This window comes from Daktulosphaira vitifoliae, unplaced genomic scaffold (genome assembly GCF_025091365.1).
Source record: "Daktulosphaira vitifoliae isolate Bord-2020 unplaced genomic scaffold, ASM2509136v1 Scaffold_1, whole genome shotgun sequence".
Taxonomy (NCBI): domain Eukaryota; kingdom Metazoa; phylum Arthropoda; class Insecta; order Hemiptera; family Phylloxeridae; genus Daktulosphaira; species Daktulosphaira vitifoliae.
Window position 1 is genome coordinate 8,711,348 of NW_026099572.1, and position 18,958 is coordinate 8,730,305.

At 25.4% G+C, this 18,958-nt stretch overlaps 1 protein-coding gene across 1 annotated transcript in view; it reads left to right on the forward strand.

Annotated features, from left to right (window-relative positions):
• LOC126896856 (zwei Ig domain protein zig-8-like) overlaps window positions 1–18,958 on the forward strand; it is a 122,456-nt gene that overhangs the window by 4,067 nt on the left and 99,431 nt on the right. The window contains exon 2 of the mRNA XM_050669989.1: window positions 13,830–13,962. Within this exon, the coding sequence (XP_050525946.1) occupies window positions 13,893–13,962 (70 nt within the window). The 5' untranslated portion in view covers window positions 13,830–13,892. The remainder of the gene's footprint in view (window positions 1–13,829; window positions 13,963–18,958) is intronic.

Consider the following 18,958-nt stretch of genomic DNA (forward strand, 5'->3'; position numbering starts at 1 on the left):
ATTGTGAAACGAATGCAATATTTTATTCTGTATGTTTACTGTTGACATCTTTACAGTGATCAACAAATTGTGACAAAAGAAGCAAAACCTTATCATACATATTTTGTAATGGCTTCATTTTCATAAATGATAAATCTTTATATTGTTTAGAAAATGTTTATACGATAACACACAAAACTAAAAAGTTTCTCGTCGTATTGCTGTAAATAGTTATTGCTAGCACTTGATAAAATAGATAACACGTTTTGACCGCAATAAATGTACTCATATGAAATAGACTGTTATAAAACTTTTTAAATAAATTAAAAACCATTCTAAAAAATGAAGGTATAATTTAAAAATTACCAGAATAATTTATGAGAAAAACTTACCACCTTCTAAGTTTTTAAAATGTTTGCCTTTTTATGTAAATTGTACAGTATGCCAACTATTAAGTAAGCGTAAAAGCATAATTCGAGTTTATTTTTTATGAGGGAAATATTTTGATAGCACTCGTTTTTATGTACAGTTAATACTTTCGAAAGATACCAGTTCTAGGGAGTAGTTCCAAATATTTTTTATGCGTATCATTATAACAATCACTCGCTAAAATACAACACTTTCCTGAAGACAGTGGCGAATTACTGAACTCATACAGAAGATCATAATGGTGAAAACTTACAAGTAACGAAAATACATACTTTATCATGGTTTAAGTATACATTTCTATTAATAATAAATGACTTTCGTTTTTTTTGTTCTGTGTTAGAGTGAAAATTTTTAATTCTTTTTTTCAAATGAAAAATAAAAATTTTTATTTCATGTAATAAATATAATTTTATCTAAAAAAGTTAAGACCAAAATATACATAATTAAAAAATAAAATTTTAAAAATCATTGAAATATTTTTATATACAATACATTTTTGTATTATTTGTCGATAGTTTGTGTACCTAAACTTTAATTACCAATGTCTTGATTTATGTAACATTTTATTTTTATTACTATAATAATTATTTGAATAAATTTTAAAAAAATGTAAAACTTATATATTTAACTTTGGAATTCAACTGAATTATATCAAAGTTCAATCATTTATGCTATATTATACTTGTACTATAAATTGGATGGATGATTTGGAGTTTAAAAAGTCAATGACATCACTTTTGAGTTTTTTTTAATTTCGAAGAATTCGGAAACTTATTTAATTTAAAATTTATTTTTATACTGTTCAGTAAAAAAGTAACCTTGTTTACATATTTAAAATTTGTTCGAATATAAATAACTTATTTTACATTATATCTATCTCACTGAAATATTAAATTTTACTTGCCGATTATGCATTACAACTTTGTTCACTTTATCATAATTACTTTTGTTTAGCTGAGTTTGTAATTTAAACCAACTTTTTTGTTTCTTGTGCAAAATATTTATTAACATAAAAGCTAGGCATAAATGGTAACTTTAAAATAATGTCAATAATAATTCGAGTTAACTTTCTAGAAATGTTAATGTAATTACCAAAAAGAAACTTTTACCGTAAAATGTATTTCGATGGTTTTATGAATTAAAATTATATAAATACATTTTAAATTATTTTTATGGTATTTGTAACAACATTTATCAAATGACCTATTGTACAGAGCCCAATTCTATTTTTCCTCTTATATAAACTGTGGTCCTCTGACGCAGATCAGCCGCATGATAAATGATTTTTTGATATTTGAAATTATTTTATAATATATAAATTTTGCAATAATACTTTTAATCAAGCCATTAATAAGTTAATTAGAACTACGGTAACCTTAAAAACATATTTAACAATCACTCTGTATATGATCGTTTAATTAATACTCTAATAATAATTGTTAAATTAGATTTTAGGGTATACCACACTGTTGTTCATATAGTAGACATTGTGTAAAAATTACTATAGTTTTATGCTGATTAATTAAAAATGTGTTTTAAATTAAAGTGTCAATCTATTTTCATCAGTATATATTTGTTGTTTTTATAGTCTATTAAAAGAATTGTTCACGTCCTTTTAGGTAGTTTCCATTATTCAGTCGAAAATGCGTCAGGCCTTTTTATATTCCTAGTGGTTGATTTTGTTGCACTGGGTTTTGTCAGTTTTCTTGTCTTATCTACCACAAGTTGTATCATTTAAAAGTGAACGTGATATAAATGATAGTAATTTTAGACAAAATAATGACGGCGTAGAAAACCCTGACAAGTTACAGCAAAGTAGAATTTTTATTTTGACAGTAAATTGTCGAAAATATAGCCGAATTTAATGAGTAATTGAATTATTAACTGAATGCCGTCAGAATATTTTTGACTGAAATGTTCCATATTTCTATTGACGATAAAATATATTTTTTGTTTTACAAACAGAATAGTAGTTTTTAAAGTAATATTATTCTCATTTCAAAAACATGCTGAAACGAGGACCTTTTAAAAATAATTACAAGCATATAAGGTTATTGATAATTTAATACTACAATAATAATTGTTATAATACTAAATATTTATCCGCAACTTTATTACCACCACTTAATATAACTGAACTGAATTTTTGTTTTTTTACTACTAGATTTTGTTTGTTTTTATGGTTCTTGTAATTAAAAACTATTTTCTCATACTTAGAATCATAGTAAAACTTATACTGAACTTAAGATACTAACAAAATATTATTAAAGCGTGACAATTTGATATTAAGTTTGCCACAAAAGTTTTCTTTATTCAATGACTTTTAAAATATCAGAAAACAATTTTAACAAAGAGTTATTTTATACATTTAAAATTTATAAATAAATATTTTATTTAATATAACTTATTGTTTTTAAAATATATTTCTACTGTTTTACTTTGAGCTGTAAAAGCTCATCCAACCATTTTAAAAGTAATCTTTTAATTAAACATCACGCCTAATAAGGCTGGATAAAACATGTCATTTTACCATTTTTTGTATTCGTATTCAATCGTGTGTATATATATATATATATGAATATTCATAATATCACGCAACTCAGGAAATATAAATACTAATTAAAAAAATAAAAATAATTTTCCATTGACGACTTTATACGGATAAAATTGTATTTATTTTAATAAATTTGTAGGATAAAAATTAGAATAGATTTGTTTGATCTTTATAATTTGTTTTTATAATTTAATTAATTAAATTTTAATAATTATTTTATTTGAAAGAAATATTATTTCTAGTTCATAATAATACATTATTATTACGTCACGTAAAAAGATATAGTTTACAATGAGTGAAATTTTTGTTAAAGTAATGCTTAAAACTCGTTTAAAATGGCAAAAAAAATTTTGAGTTAAATTAAAATTTGAAAAAGAATTTTCCAGAATGTAGCAATTCAATAAATATTTCTTAGTACCTAATGTTTACTTTTTCTATAGAGTTTTAAATCGAATAAATAGCTTTTATAAAGTATTCTTAAAAAAAGAATACTAACTTTTTAAATGATTGATTTAGTAAGAATATAAATATCGAGTAAAAAAAAATGTGTGTAACTCATTGGATGAAATAAATATAAATTAAATTTCGTGAAATAGTTAGTGAATTAAAATTGAAATTTTCATAAGAAATGAAATAAACTTATTGGTATTTAATATAAATGCTATGCATATGGAAATAAATTAATTTTGCGGTTCTATTAAACAGGATGACAGGCTGCAATAATTATTACATCGTTAAAAAAAAATATGAGCTACAGTTCTGCGTATTGTAATGCTGCAGATGACACTGCTTGGTGTGTGAAATCAAATAACAATGTGGCAATTTAATGCTGCTATTTTTTTTTTCTAAAAAAAATAACGTATTTAATCATTTTTTAATGATTTATTTTTTATTTGCTTATTGATCGTTAGAAGTTGTATCAATAAATAATAGACAATGTTTTTATAATAATATCCAAAAACTGTGCAATAATTTCGATTAAAAAAACAATATAACGTATTGTTACGTCATATTAATACAATATGAATGAAAAGAAATATAATGATATAAAAATAAGAAAATACAAGTTTCTTCATACGTCAAACGTTTCACGCGTCCAACAAAAGAACTATAAACAAACATACAAAAATATTGAAGAGGTCATTATTTTTCAATTGTACCTTCTGTCTTTTTTTTTTAAGATGAACAGAAATAAGTTTGTTCATTATTTTTAAACATTTTTAGTATACTTTATTTTAAGTTAGATGTTACTTTTGCAAAGAGTTCGTGTGTTATTAATTCCGTTGAGCCAAAATGGTCATATCAATAATTAATTATACACTATTCTTAACTAGAGTTCAAACGATTTTTATCCAAAGTAATTATCTTAATTATAATTCTTAATTATCCAAAGTTCAACATGGTATTTACACGAAATGTCCGGAAAAGTTATTCATGGATATTAGTTGATAGCTGTTGTCCATTGGGTATTTATTTTTATTTTAAGTCAACATAAATGTACAAGAACAAAAAGTAGTGTTCGACATCCGCGCATTTATCCTGCAACTCTCATTAAAATAACGACCATTTTTGGAATGGTTATTATTATTATTACTGTTATTATTGATGTGTAAAGGAAACGCCTCTGTTTTGCCTGTACTGTCTGAGCGTCTATACCAATGTTACTACCGCGAAAACATAAAAAAAGGCAACAACAATAACAACAGACGCTTTGGCGCCGCTATAAAATGTTTGGTAACGACAAGCCGCGTCGACGGACAGATGAGACTTCCGCGTAAAACGGCATGCCGAAGGGAGGAAAAGGAAGAGGGGGTTCCTTTTTTTCATCTTCATTTTCTTGGAATCCTTTAGATTGCTAAAATACACGATGTGTTTCGCAACCAAATGAATAGTGTTATTATTTAAGGTTGTGCCCCAGAGATGCCGATTTGGCCACGAATCAAACCAAACGGAGCGACTGAACTGCTGTTGTGGTTCGAGCGTACGGTACCAATAAATAATAACACAATACCTCGTGTGCAGCTTTGGCTAAGAATGAATAATTGTAGATAGACGAGGATAGACCATCCGGAAAATATCAGACAGTTGCGGGCAGTGCGGTCGACCGCAACTCGGACGTTGTGAACGTGTCAAAATATGAGCAATGCGTATGACGATACGGAAAAGCAAAAAACAAATTATGTGCTTTGGGTGGAAAATTCGATTCGGTGACGTCGGACATCAATATAAATTTGTTTCTATTCATGGATTTATGTAACGCTGTTGTACATAACGTACATTATAAATATAACAACATGTCGTTTATTTATTTCTTATGAATAATTGCTATTTGATGCTGAAAAACTTTTACAATGCGTAGGACAGATGATAATATTTCCATTCAACATCGCTCATATCGGGGAAAATGTTCAAATAGAATTGAACAACATTTTTGATAATCGAGACCGTTCCCAAAATCACTCTTGTAGCAACATAAAAACATACACAAATCAAGTAAAAGAAGAAATATTTTACATTTAACCTCCGCAAATAGTCATAAAAATAATTTTGTAATAATCACGAATACATTTTATTGAATTTTTCTTACATTTATGTAGACCATAAAACTTTCTTTTCAAAGAAAAATATTTTTTTAATGTATGTGAATTTCAAAGTCATAAAGTCATTATCTCTTAAAACAAGAAAATATTGTAGAACAAATATTGCAGTATTTAAAAATTATTTTATAAATATTAAGTAATAAATTCTTTAAATAATATTAAAAATTAATATTTATGAAGCTGAAAATTAATAATTTTTTTTTATCTTAAGCTTAGAAATAAAATAAACTATAAATAATAATAAATTAAATAAAACATGAAAATTATAACAAAGAACTTTAAATATTAAAATTATGTTTTCTACCAAAATATTTATTATTTTAAAGTAGTTTAAAACAATTATTTGACAAACTGAATAAATTAAAAAATATCACTGTACGAAGTTTTTATAAATAATGTTGTTTTAAATGATTACTAAAAAGCTAATAGGCTATAAAAACACTGTTCATTTTACCAAAAAAGTATAAATACTGTACGTTTTTAAATATTTTACTAATAATGTGATAAACTTTTGTTCAAAATTTACTAATAAACATTTTAAAAAATGAGTTCTACAGAACTCAGAATAATTAAGCCGAAGCTAACAACACGTTAAAAGGTTTGAATTAGACAATGTTTGAAATTTCAAATATTTCGAAATATCACAATAATATTAACAATATTATGTCATATTTAAAATCTGATATAGTAAAATAACATAGAATGAAGTACACTTACTCATCTATACAAGCAAAAACGTTTAGAATTTACATTTAAAATATCACTGGGTTTATTTATTATCTTTGATTAATCTCAGATAGAATAATATTGACACTATGGCAAACTATTTTGGAATTAGTAAAATTGTCGATGAAAGATTTATACAATAGATAAGTTAATCGAGGCTGTTAAAGATAATAAAATTTTTAACTTTAATAATAAAATACGACTTATTTACTAATAAGTTGTCTCAATATAAAATTTTTTAAAGAAATCATGACTACTACATGAAATTAATCGTTAAATCATTAAACTCTAAGAATAAAATGATTGCCACGCAAAAATTTTGAAAACCATTAAAGACTATTAATATTTCCAAAAATTAGTTCTCCCTAACAATTCTTTTCTAAAAAATTCTATCGTAAGTTACTTTTAAAGATTTTTCAAATATCACATCTCTATTAGAATATAATGTAAAAATCATAATTAGATGACTAGAAGTATCCAATATGTCATTTTATGATAAAAAAATTTCGATCAAAATGTGTAAAAATAACAGAATATGACGCCTAATTGTACAGGAGAAATTACATATATTTTTCAAAATTATTTTGATCAATCATTAGAGTACACTTTCAACAACTAAAATTTACATTAAAGTTATTTTCAACAATTTTCTGAAATATGTTGACTTTTGAACATTTTAGAAGGTTTATTTGAATCATTAAATAGTGATTGAAATTACACAAGGTTTAAATTTGATGATTAAATTTCATAAATAAAATTTTAACTTAAGCCACTTGATATCTCTTAAAACAATATTTTATAAAGAAAATTACTTGTGATATTTTTTTTTGTTTCATATATTTCTCAATTTATTGGTTATTAGTTAATTAAATTTTTCCCTTTTATCTTAAAAGAATGTCAACTTTATTTTTTGAATAACAACATACATATTAAACTTGCTTATAAAATAAAAATTTTATTGATTTTATTAAGAAAATGATTAGCCAATGACAAATTTGACCCATTATTATGGAAGTTATGAATATCTTTAAGTACGGACAAGAGTAGATATGATAATATTTATCATTAGACATTTTTTGACCGCATCTTTCCTGCTAACTTTACATAAAAATGTTAATAACTTTTGAAGGGCTGGACCAAAAGTTATAATCATCAAGTCATTTTCTTAATTAGATTGTTTTTTATTTTATATGCAAATTTAATATGTTGTTATTTAAAAAATAAAGTTTATACCCTTTTCAGATAAAAAGAGAAAATTAAAAAGCAACCAATGACCTATAAATAGAGAAATATATAAAACTAAAAAATGTCAAAAGTAATTTTCTTAATAAAATTATTATTTTAAAATATTTCTAATGGCTGGTGCTAAAAGAACACACTATGTATACCAAAATATATATGAAAATTTAATTATAAAATACAGACGTGAATACATAATACATTTGTCTTCTACATTTATTTTATTTTTGTAGCTTTTAAAAAATATTACCGTAATTAAGTTTGAAAAATTCTCTATCTAAAAATAGTCCTTTTGGGAATTTAAATTGTATGTATATTTATGTTTTAATCTTTAATTTTTTTATAATTAAATCTTAATATTTCTTATCAATACTAAGTACATACGTATTTAAAATATATTTGTATTTTAATTTTGATAATAGTCAGATATCAANACGTATATAAAATATATTTGTATTTTAATTTTGATAATAGTCAGATATCAATTTACAATTTAATATTCAACACACAAGTGATGTTTAACGTGAATATTTCAAAACAAACAATTTGTCAATATTTATGCAAATTTGCACCTAAATTTCATCGAATATTAATGCTGACATATTTTTTATTAGTCATTTACGCTTCATTACATTTTTATTGCTGAAAACAAAATGCATAATGATTATAGCGTAATTTTTCATTATTACTTTTTTATACTATAAAATAATTTTAATATGTTAATAAATTTTATGGTATGGTATTTATAGATTTGGAGAAAGCGTATGATAGAGTACCAAGAAAGGTTCTAAAGTGGGCATTAATGAAAAAAGGAGTCCCGAAAAGGTATATTAATAAAATAGAGGATATGTATGATGGCACTTGTACTAGGATAAAAAGTGTGGGAGGAATAACAGAAGGTTTTAGAGTAAGAGTAGGAGTGCATTAAGGTTCTGCTTTAAGCCCTTACTTATTATCTATAATGATGGATAAAATTACTAGAGAAATACAAAGAGGGGTGCTGTTGTGCATGTTGATTGCTGACGATATAGTGTTTATAGGAGAAAATATGGAGGAAATTAATCAAAGGCTAGAGGTGTGGAGATCAGCTCTTGAAGAATAGGGTTTTAAGAATAAATAGGAGTAAGAGAGAGTATATAGAGTACGAGTTTGACAAAGGAGAACACAAGGTAGGTGAAATGGGGAGGTCAGTGACAATAAACGAGGACGTGACTGGAGAAGTGGAAAGTTTTAAATATTTAGAGTCAGTTATGCACAAGAGCGGTGGTATTAACGAGGATGTAAGACATAGGATTAAGTGTGGAAAGTAAAAGTGGAGAGAAGTGCCGGCGGTCTTATGCGATAAAAAAATTTCAATGAGGCTGAAAGGTAAAATCTACAGGACTGTAGTGAGACTAGCTATGATGTATGGTTCAGAGTGTTCGGTGTTTGATAAGAAAGTAGAGCAGAGAAAAAAGTAGCAAAGATGAGAATGCTTAGATGGATGAGTGGAGTGACTAGAGAAGATAGGACAAGAAGTGAGCATATAAGATGGAGTATAGGTGTAGAGTCAATCGTGAATAAGATGAGAGAAAATAGACATAAATGGTTTGGTCATGTTATGAGAAGAAAAGAATTGGAAACTGTAAGAACAGCTGTAGAAATGAATGTTGAAGGAAGAAGAGGTAGAGGAAAACCAAAAAAGAGATAGAGAGATGTTATTGAATGCGATATGAGGACATATGTATATGACATATGACATACATGTGACATAGATGATGTAGTAGATAGTGTCAAGTGGAAGTAGGATAAGGGTGGCCGAGACCATGTAGTTGGGATTAAGGCGAAGAAGAAAAAGAAGTATTAAAACTTAAATCAAATGATAAAATTATACCTAAATTATTTGCATTACTATCAATAAAATAAACTAGTTAATTATATATGTACTTTCTTATAAAATATTCTTAAATAAGTAAAATATGAAACACAAAATTTTCACTAATGAAATGGATTAAAGCGAGTAAGAAGAAGAAGATATATTATAAATTATCGATTCCATTCGATAAATAATTTTATTAAAGGTAATATAAAAGTTATTTTTCCAATTTTTAAAAAAAATGTAACAATATTTGTTATATTGAGATCATAGTTTTAGCATTACAAAAAAAATGTCATACTACATTTTTATGGCTTCTTAATATTCACGCATTTCTATGGCTTCTTAAGATTCATGCATTTTTATGGCTTCTTGATATTTATGCATTTCTATGGCTTCTTAATATTCATACATTTCTATGGCTTCTTAAGATTCATGCATTTCTATGGCTTGTTTTTATGTTTTAATAAGAATTTTTTATGTTTTAAGTAGTACTACTATGTTCAAAGATATTTTATATTTTTGGATTTCTTCTTCTCTACTAAAGGCCTTGCCTTGTCGTTGCAAATCTGGATCTCCATTCTTTTCTGTTAAAAGCCAGTCTTTTCATGTCTATGTATCGACTACAGTCAGCTTGTCTTATCATTTCTTCTATATATGCTTTCCTCGGTCTACCTCTACCTTTGTGTCCATTTATTCGCCCTTCAAATATATTTGTTATAAACGAATTGTGCCTTAATAGGTGACCGAACATTTTTCCACTTCTTTCTTTTATGACGTTTAACAGAATTCTTTTTTCCCCTACTTGGTTTAATACATCTACGTTACTTTTCATTTCTGTCCAGCTGACTTTCAGCAACCTTCTCCATGTCCACATTTCCATAGCTTCCAACTTCTTCTTGTCTTGTCCATTGATGGTCCATGTTTCACAGCCATATAGTAGTACGCTCCATACATAGCATTTGACAAAATTTTTTCTCATTTTTATATTGAGTTTTTTGTTTGTAAGTAGCTGCCGTTTTCGCATAAATGCTCTCTTTGCCATAGCTATTCTTTGTCTAATTTCTATTGAACATCTACCATCGCTAGTAATCGTACTTCCTAGATACTTAAATTGTTGAACCTGCTCAATTAAGTTATTATCTATTTCCAATCTCACTAAAGGAATTTCTTTTGCTTTAGTCACCACCATTGACTTTGTTTTATTTGCATTTATTTTCATTTGATACTCCTGCAATATTTTAGTGAGGGTGGTTAGAGATTTTTGCATGTCTTTTTCCGATTCAGACACTAAAGCAATATCATCTGCAAATCGTATACAATGTATCTTTTCTCCATTTATGCTTATTCCTTTAGAGTTTCTCTTATACTTGTCTATGATTTCTTCTACAAATAAATTGAACAGATAAGGTGATAAGGAACAACCTTGTCTTACCCCTCTTCTAATTTTTGCTGTTGCACTATGTTCTCCTACCTCTAGTAAGGTCTCTTGTTTCTTGTATAGTAACATTATTACACTTCTGTAGATTGGAGATCTATTCGAGTTCTTTTCATAGAGTTTTTGGATATAACATACTATATATTTTGGTTATATAATTATGTTTTGGAAATATTTTGTCTCTTAAATGTTATAGTATATATTTTACTAGTTTTGCTTTAAGTAAATTGACAATGGTTTTCAAAGATGGATTACAATAAATAAAGTGTAAACCTAAATATTTCTTTTATAAAAATATAAAAAGTTGTATTATATCTTATATTATACTGAGACTGAATGAACACTTAGAATATAAATTCTAATTGTTTAGAAAATTGTATAAATTAATTTTATTATCTTATATATTATACATACATTATCCAAAAAAAATTAGTAAATAATGTTGAATTTATTCATGATGAGTTTATTTATTTAGTTTAAATTTGTTTATAAAACTAGTTTTTTTTTTTTTTTTTTTTTTCGGTCACTACTTTTTCTTAGCTCCCACTAGACCGATTTTCTAAACGATACATCAAAAGATCACAAATTGTATCTAGTTGAAGACATCATCCTCAAAAATTGAAATTTTTAACCTCGTTCTCTATAAATAGTGCAAATCCCCCAAAAATTACAATTTTTGAAATCGATAAATTTCGACATTTTTTTCATTTTTTATTTTAGTTTCGATGCGAAGCTAAGAAGGAATTGGTTTTACTATGATGTTTTTTTATTTGTGTCTGTCACCACATTTTCTCAGTTCTCACCTAACCGGGTTTTTTTTTTTTTTAATTGCCATAACTTATTGAAAAATGAACAATTTAAAACAATTACTTGTTATATTGAATCCTTAGATATTTTCTTTCATTTGATATAAATTTTTTGAAACTTTGATCCTTTACCTACCCACAGAAGGAAATTCAAAATTTACAGCAAAAAATACAGAAACTTCTGCACAAAAATTTAACTATTTCTACTTAAGTTTTGAAAATGTTCCGGAAATACTACGAGCTTCAAACATATGTTATAATAAAGATAATTTTATGCACTATAAGTTAAAAAAAAAAAATTGTCCCGACGACTTGTCTTCCATGTGCAAATGGTTGCCGTAGTTAAAAAACATGCAATTTTGGTGTTAAAATTTACGATTTCAGATTTAAATTTTTCAACTTTAAATTACTATAACTATAAAGAAAAATGTTTACTTCTTTCATTTTATATACATTTTTTGAAAATATAACATTTGACCGGACCACAGAGGGATTTAAAAATAACAATTTTTACACACAAATTGTGGCAATTTTCAGTTTTTCCCTTAATTCTTTTAGAGTTAGAATTTTGCTTTTTGTTTAATCCCCCAATTCCTTAAAATTATACACTATCTACAGATTTACATCGAAGCTTTTTTTATGATAGTAATTTTAATCACTGTTAGATATCATCTATACTAGTCCCAACTATGCCACGCTCACACTGTGCAACGACCCTAATGTGCTACCGTTTTTTATAATTTATGTCGCTAGAACGGACATTTACGATTGGAATAAAGAACTTTCTATAAAATTCTTTAATTGTCTATTTAAGCTATATAAATTATTCTATCTAGTTTAAATATAAAAGCTTTTATATTTTTTTTACCATGAAAAACGTAGCCATTTAGTTCTTAATTTTTAAAGAAAATCAATTATTTTAAATATGTTTCTGAACTTCAACTAATCCAACTCAAGTCTATAAATATTTTAGAAGCATAAAACATCTATTAGAGATATATTTAATATTCTCTAATTTATATAAAGTAAACCATTTGAAAATGAAATTTACATAGTGAGTAGAGAAATTTCAAATATTTTACTCTACAAATAATCTATGACTTCCTTACAATTAAAATAATTATTAACAAATATATTTATGATAAACACTATGGTCATAGTACATAGGAATATTTTTTAAACATTTTTTGGTAAAACATTTTATTAAATTTGACTATTTTATATGCATTAATCATAGTGGCTCTATATCGCTATGACAGAGGTTACCTAGATTTTATTTATATTTTTGTGATATTATAAAATAATATCTGTCAACTACATTGTAACATAACAGGACCATCAAATGCCAAGTTGAGTAATTTTGAAAATATGAAGTTCTTATCAAATTTTCTATGCGAGATCAAATCTTTATTACTTTGATATTACGGAATTTTACATAGATTTCAATGATCATTATTATATTTATTAATAATATGACAATTTGATTACAACGGCTTCAAAAACTTAATATATGTATATGTTGACTATTTACTATTTCAATCAGTCAATTATATTTATTGGGATTAAAAAAGAGATGCTCAATTATTTTTATACTGAGATTATCTTCATATTAGTTGCTCCGCCATAGAAATTATTGGATTGCAAATAGATATTATATTTATGTGTTTAAATAGACATTGCATTTATGAAAATCGAACTGATAATATCTAGAGGAAGTTGAATGTATACCTAACTATTTTGAAAATCGCAAATAAGTATAAAACAATGAAAAATGTGAGACGTTATTGTGTTAAATTAACTTTAATAATTTATTTAACGATCACAGAGAGTGATGTTATGAATTTTACACATAGGGTAGGCACTATACAATTTTATTTAACCTGTGTCTGTCAACTCATTTTATAAGAATAAAATATCATATTTCTATTAGCTGTCCACTGTTAATAAAATTAATATAATAAATTTTATTCATTAATAAATTCGCCGAATAGTTAATTGTACGTCGAAAATATTGTATTTAATAAAATAATAAAGCAAATTATGTGTTATTCTTAAGCTAATACTTAAACAAATCGAAATCATTTTTCTAACTATAATTTATAAAAATAAAATATAGAACGCACTTATTGTATAATTTTCGTAGAAATATTTGATGTCGTTTTTTTAAATAAAATGTTGACTATATTTGTGTTTTATGTTACAGTCCAATTGAAGAACACAATGTATAACATTTGCTTCATATTTCTGAAAAGTATTTTGTAATATTATGCTGTCAAAAGACACGTACTTTACGGACATGGTTGGCAATATTATTGTAGTCACGCTGCTTATAAACGGTAAGTATTTATTTGTTCTCTTGAGTTTCTATTGTAGTAAACACTAACAAAATAATGTTATAATGTAATTGATAAATTCTTAAATATGAGGCAAGGTGAATGATATTCTTTCACTAAGTCAACAAATAGTCATGATATAATGTAGTATATGGTGGTCAAGTGGGTATGATAACGGAAATATTAAAAATAAGAATTTCAATTGATTTAAAGACAACTAATATCCTTTAAGAACCTGAAAATATTAATTATGGCGTACAAAATATTATCACAAATATTTGCGTTATTTCTAATTTGATACAATAAGATTGCAAATATTTTTCTTTGAAAGTAAATACTATACAGAAATTTATGTTCTTTATAAATTAAATATAATTTATTAACTTATTTTCGTTATAAATCGATCACTTACTTCTCTACTTCCCCGAAATACTTGTCTGAATTCTAGTGCAGTGGTAATAAAACATAAATTCTTTATAGAAGACATAAAATTTGCTCATAATAACAATTATTTTATGGACGAAACAGTAAAATGAAATTAAACTACTATGCTATTCGGAACATCTATGTTTAATGATTGTTATCTTTGAAGTTTTTTGTTCAAAAAAGTTTTTTTATGACTCCAGAATCAAAATTGTTTTGTAACTTTAATAACAAACAAAACACAACCATTGTAAGTGAGGACAAAAAAACATCATTATAGTTTTAACTAAATTCGTCGTCTTAAATTTTCAAATAAAAAAAGGTAAATATCAAGTTGTTACGTGGATTTTTTTTAATTGGAAATAATATTACAACAAAAACTCAAAATAAAGATTTAATAATGTGTGTTCAATAATAATAGTGGGTACATATCTTAGGGCGAGTAATTCATATTTAATCTTTTTCGTGATCATTATGGTCGTAATTTACAAGGTGTAATTTAGTGGTAATTGTGGAATAGGAAGGAAGCTATTTTAGATACTTTATTGAGACCACATTTTATTCGGTTTATTGGTCATAAATTTAGAAGTTTCAATTACGTAGACGCCTATACTTTCCGTTGAAGAAACATTAATTTTCTAGAGGCCAATCTAGGGTATCATTAGATATAGTTGGTAGTATAAAGAGCGTATTTTATTTACACGTGCATGTTCTTTTTTAATACAATATATTCTAGTTTTAAGACAAAATGTTAGTTGTCAACTCAAATATAACGTAAATGATCGATGTGAACTCCGCTTATTTATTTTGAGGTACATTTATCAAATACCGTCAAGAAGAAAACAATAAAGACATTTGGTCACAATTTTAATCCTTGACAAACGTGAAACTAAGGATTGAGTAGTTACTATGACAGTAATAATAATAATAGTGTATTGTGGTTAAGGCAGCTTAAATAAATGTACATCAAGTGCACATAACTAAATAGAATACTACGCTTATACAGAGTAATCAATTAAGGACAAGACATTCATTTTTTCAGAAACTATTGAATATTTTGATACAAAAAAATATTGTCTGACTGAAAAAGCTCTACAATAACATATTGTTAAATAATTATTTATTTCATCCTTTTGGGGATAAAAAACTTAAACTTTAAAATAGAAACTCCTATTTTTAGTTTGAGATTATATGAAATAAACAAATTTGTTAACAATTTTATACTTACAATTTTTTTATGCGATCAAGTGTTTTTGCGTTTTAAAATTATTTAAAGATTTAGATTTAAAATATAAATTCATAATTAATTTGGTTTTCATAATACTGGAGACAACAATAATCTGTTTTAATGGACCATAAGTTATAACCCAGATTTATTCTTGCTATCGTAAGTGATAGATATGATAACAAAAATTGTCAATAAAAACTTAGTCATGAAGAAATGACAACTACAGTATGCTGTACAGCAAATTATAAATAGAAAACTGATAAAAATCGCTAAACATTAACAAGCCATAATAGAAGAACGGTTCAACAGGAAACAAATTATAAGAACAAAATTTCTAAAAAATAAAATTCTCATAAATAAAACAATAATTAGACCAGTATGGAATACAAATATGGGGCCCTGCTAAACCAGCAATTATACGTCCTATTCAGGTCTATCAATTAACAAATAATAACCATGACACTTATTATAGGTGTTCTCTGGTACATAATAAATACTGCCCTTCACAGTGACTAAAAAAAACGTACTATTAATGAACTCGCCAAAAATTCCACACAATACATTACATCACCCAAAGCCTCTCATCAAATCTATATTATCACACTCATTTCCTCAAAGCATTTATTTATGCTTATTTGTAAATATTTATTGTGAATTAAATAAATACTAGACTAAAGATTTATTTTAAATCATAGTCAAATAATTATTAAATTATTAAAAATAATATATAATATATAATAATTCTGAGATTATGTTACTGGACGATTTCCTCATTATGATATTTATGTCATTGTAATTAAATATTCAATATTTTCCATAAAAATGAATGTTTTTTCCTTATTAATTACCTATACTATATTATATAGTGTTATTTATTAAAAATACTACTCCACTTTTTTCTTTAAACAATGACTTTTCCATTAAAATGTATTGAATAATTATGATCTGTTTTTATGATCCTTAATAAATATCAAGTTTATTTTAAGAAATGATTATTTCTAAAGACAGATTTTAGAGGTAAATTTCGAAAGTTAAATAGAATCATATTATTGTTTTTTTAACTTTTTAATAGAAATTGGTATAAATACAATTTTATTAGTCAATAATTAGTTTAGTATTATCATTATTAGAGATATAAACAATTAAAGATTTGAAAAGATGAAGAGCAGGGTAGTGTCCAGTGACGCTCTATTATTACCATAACGTACAGATAAAAACTTAATCAACGAACACCCTTCTAGTATATAACTAAAAATATATTAATCCAAAGAATAGACTATTCTTCATTTAATAGTAAAAAAATTATAGTAGGTTCCTATTTTACTATAAAATGATACCTTCTAAAATCTACCCTTATAAATAATTTTTTGTCTTGCAGTAAACTTGGTATTTGTTATGGTTCATAAAAACAAATAAAATTTTAATATGTACATTTATATGAAAAAATCATTATTGAACGAAAAAAACAACGGTAGCACAGAGTATGACGTGGCATAATTATATTGGACAAATATAGATAATATCTGACAGTGATTAAAATCACTATTATAAGAAACGCTTCGAAGCAAATCTGTAGATAATGTTTAATTTTATGAAATTAGTGGATTATTCAAAAAGCAATATGCAAAATGAACTCCTTTGTTCAACTTCGACTGTCATCATTTGCTCATATAAGATAAATCGCCAGGACTCATTTTTATTTTTTTAATTTATAGTACGTAATATAAGCTTTAATTTATCATATATTTAAATTTCTTTACTAAATACGCAACTATAATTTACATCCACTTTTATTATGTTCGAATTTTTATTACTCATAATATAAATTTGTATCATTACTGTTATTGTTAAAAAAGAATAACACCATTATCAAGTTGTATCAATTGGAAAACAATTATAAATATTAACTCTATTGTAATTCGTGATTTTTTTTTCCATAAACTGAATATGTGTTCACAAGATTAATGGTCATGGGAAATAAGAAATGACAGACACTTTAACAATTGAACACTTCAATACGTATTAAATGGACGGTTCTTAATGTATATAAAATAAATATTGCAAATAAACTTTTGTTGTAAACCCTACAATGCGATTCCCATCTATTTTAATTCGTCATTAGAGAACAGCTCTGTCATTAGAAATTCGGCAGCATGCTTTCATTGCTTATAATGTACGGGCAATCGATACTCAACAACAACGGAAAATAAACTTATCTCATTGGATTTTGGATAAAAGTTTTGAACCTGTCAGAAATGATTAATATTTTGTTTTTGTACAGTCGAACGTTTTTCTGAACGGCGTTTTTATTACATTTCTCTGTGTGGTCTATAATTATAACTATTTGACATTTGAAAACCTTTCTATGAGTTTCACGAGTTCACACGTTAAAAATATGAAAATCAAATCATATTAAAAAATTTCATATTATTGAAATAGAAAAGACCAAATAATTGAAAATAGTCAAAAAATAATTCACTGCACGGATGAAATAATCAATTTAGTTAAATAAAACAAAACTTGCTTCATTATTTAAATACTTCTGTACACCATGTTTATTTATTTCAAATTTAATATGATTCACTATAATTTAATGTTGGAGTGTACTCAATTTACTCGATTTTTAGATAGACTTATAACGCATCTCCGAATCATAATACTGTAATGTATTTTAATATCTTACTTTAATTATGCATACATTTCTGTGCCATATGAACTGTTCTGTAATGATGAACACAATCGTGAAACTCGTTAAACACAACGTTTGTTGTTTGAACTTTTCATCAAATTCATTACGCTTACTATCTTGTAATGTATTTTACTCTTAGTTAAGTTATGTCTGTAAAATGTAATGCTGCTTCCATCGTAATAAGATGATATTTAATTTCATAATTCTTCAAGGTTTCTTTTGCTCTATTAAATTTAAATTTTAAATGACCAATTGATATTAGTTGTAAATTAACTTTGCAATAGGTATTTCAGTAATTAAAAAAGTAAAAATATAAAAATATTAAGAACCATTACCCACTGTCACTTAAATTTAATGATAACAAATATAGTGAATATATATATATTTACATATATATCAATGTTTTAATAATATTTTTTCTTTAAATATAATTCTCATAATTACTGAATTTTATATGAAAACGATATCAAATTTTTAGTTATTAGATTCTTGGTAAATTCACTCGATAAATATTTTCACTTCAAATCTAAATGAAAAAAATATTTTCGACCAAATAATTGCACTAAGATTATATCTTTAAATATGCATTTAATTAAAAAATATAATATATTATAAAAACAATATATTTTATTGTGTTTTGCTCAATAGCGAATCTATTT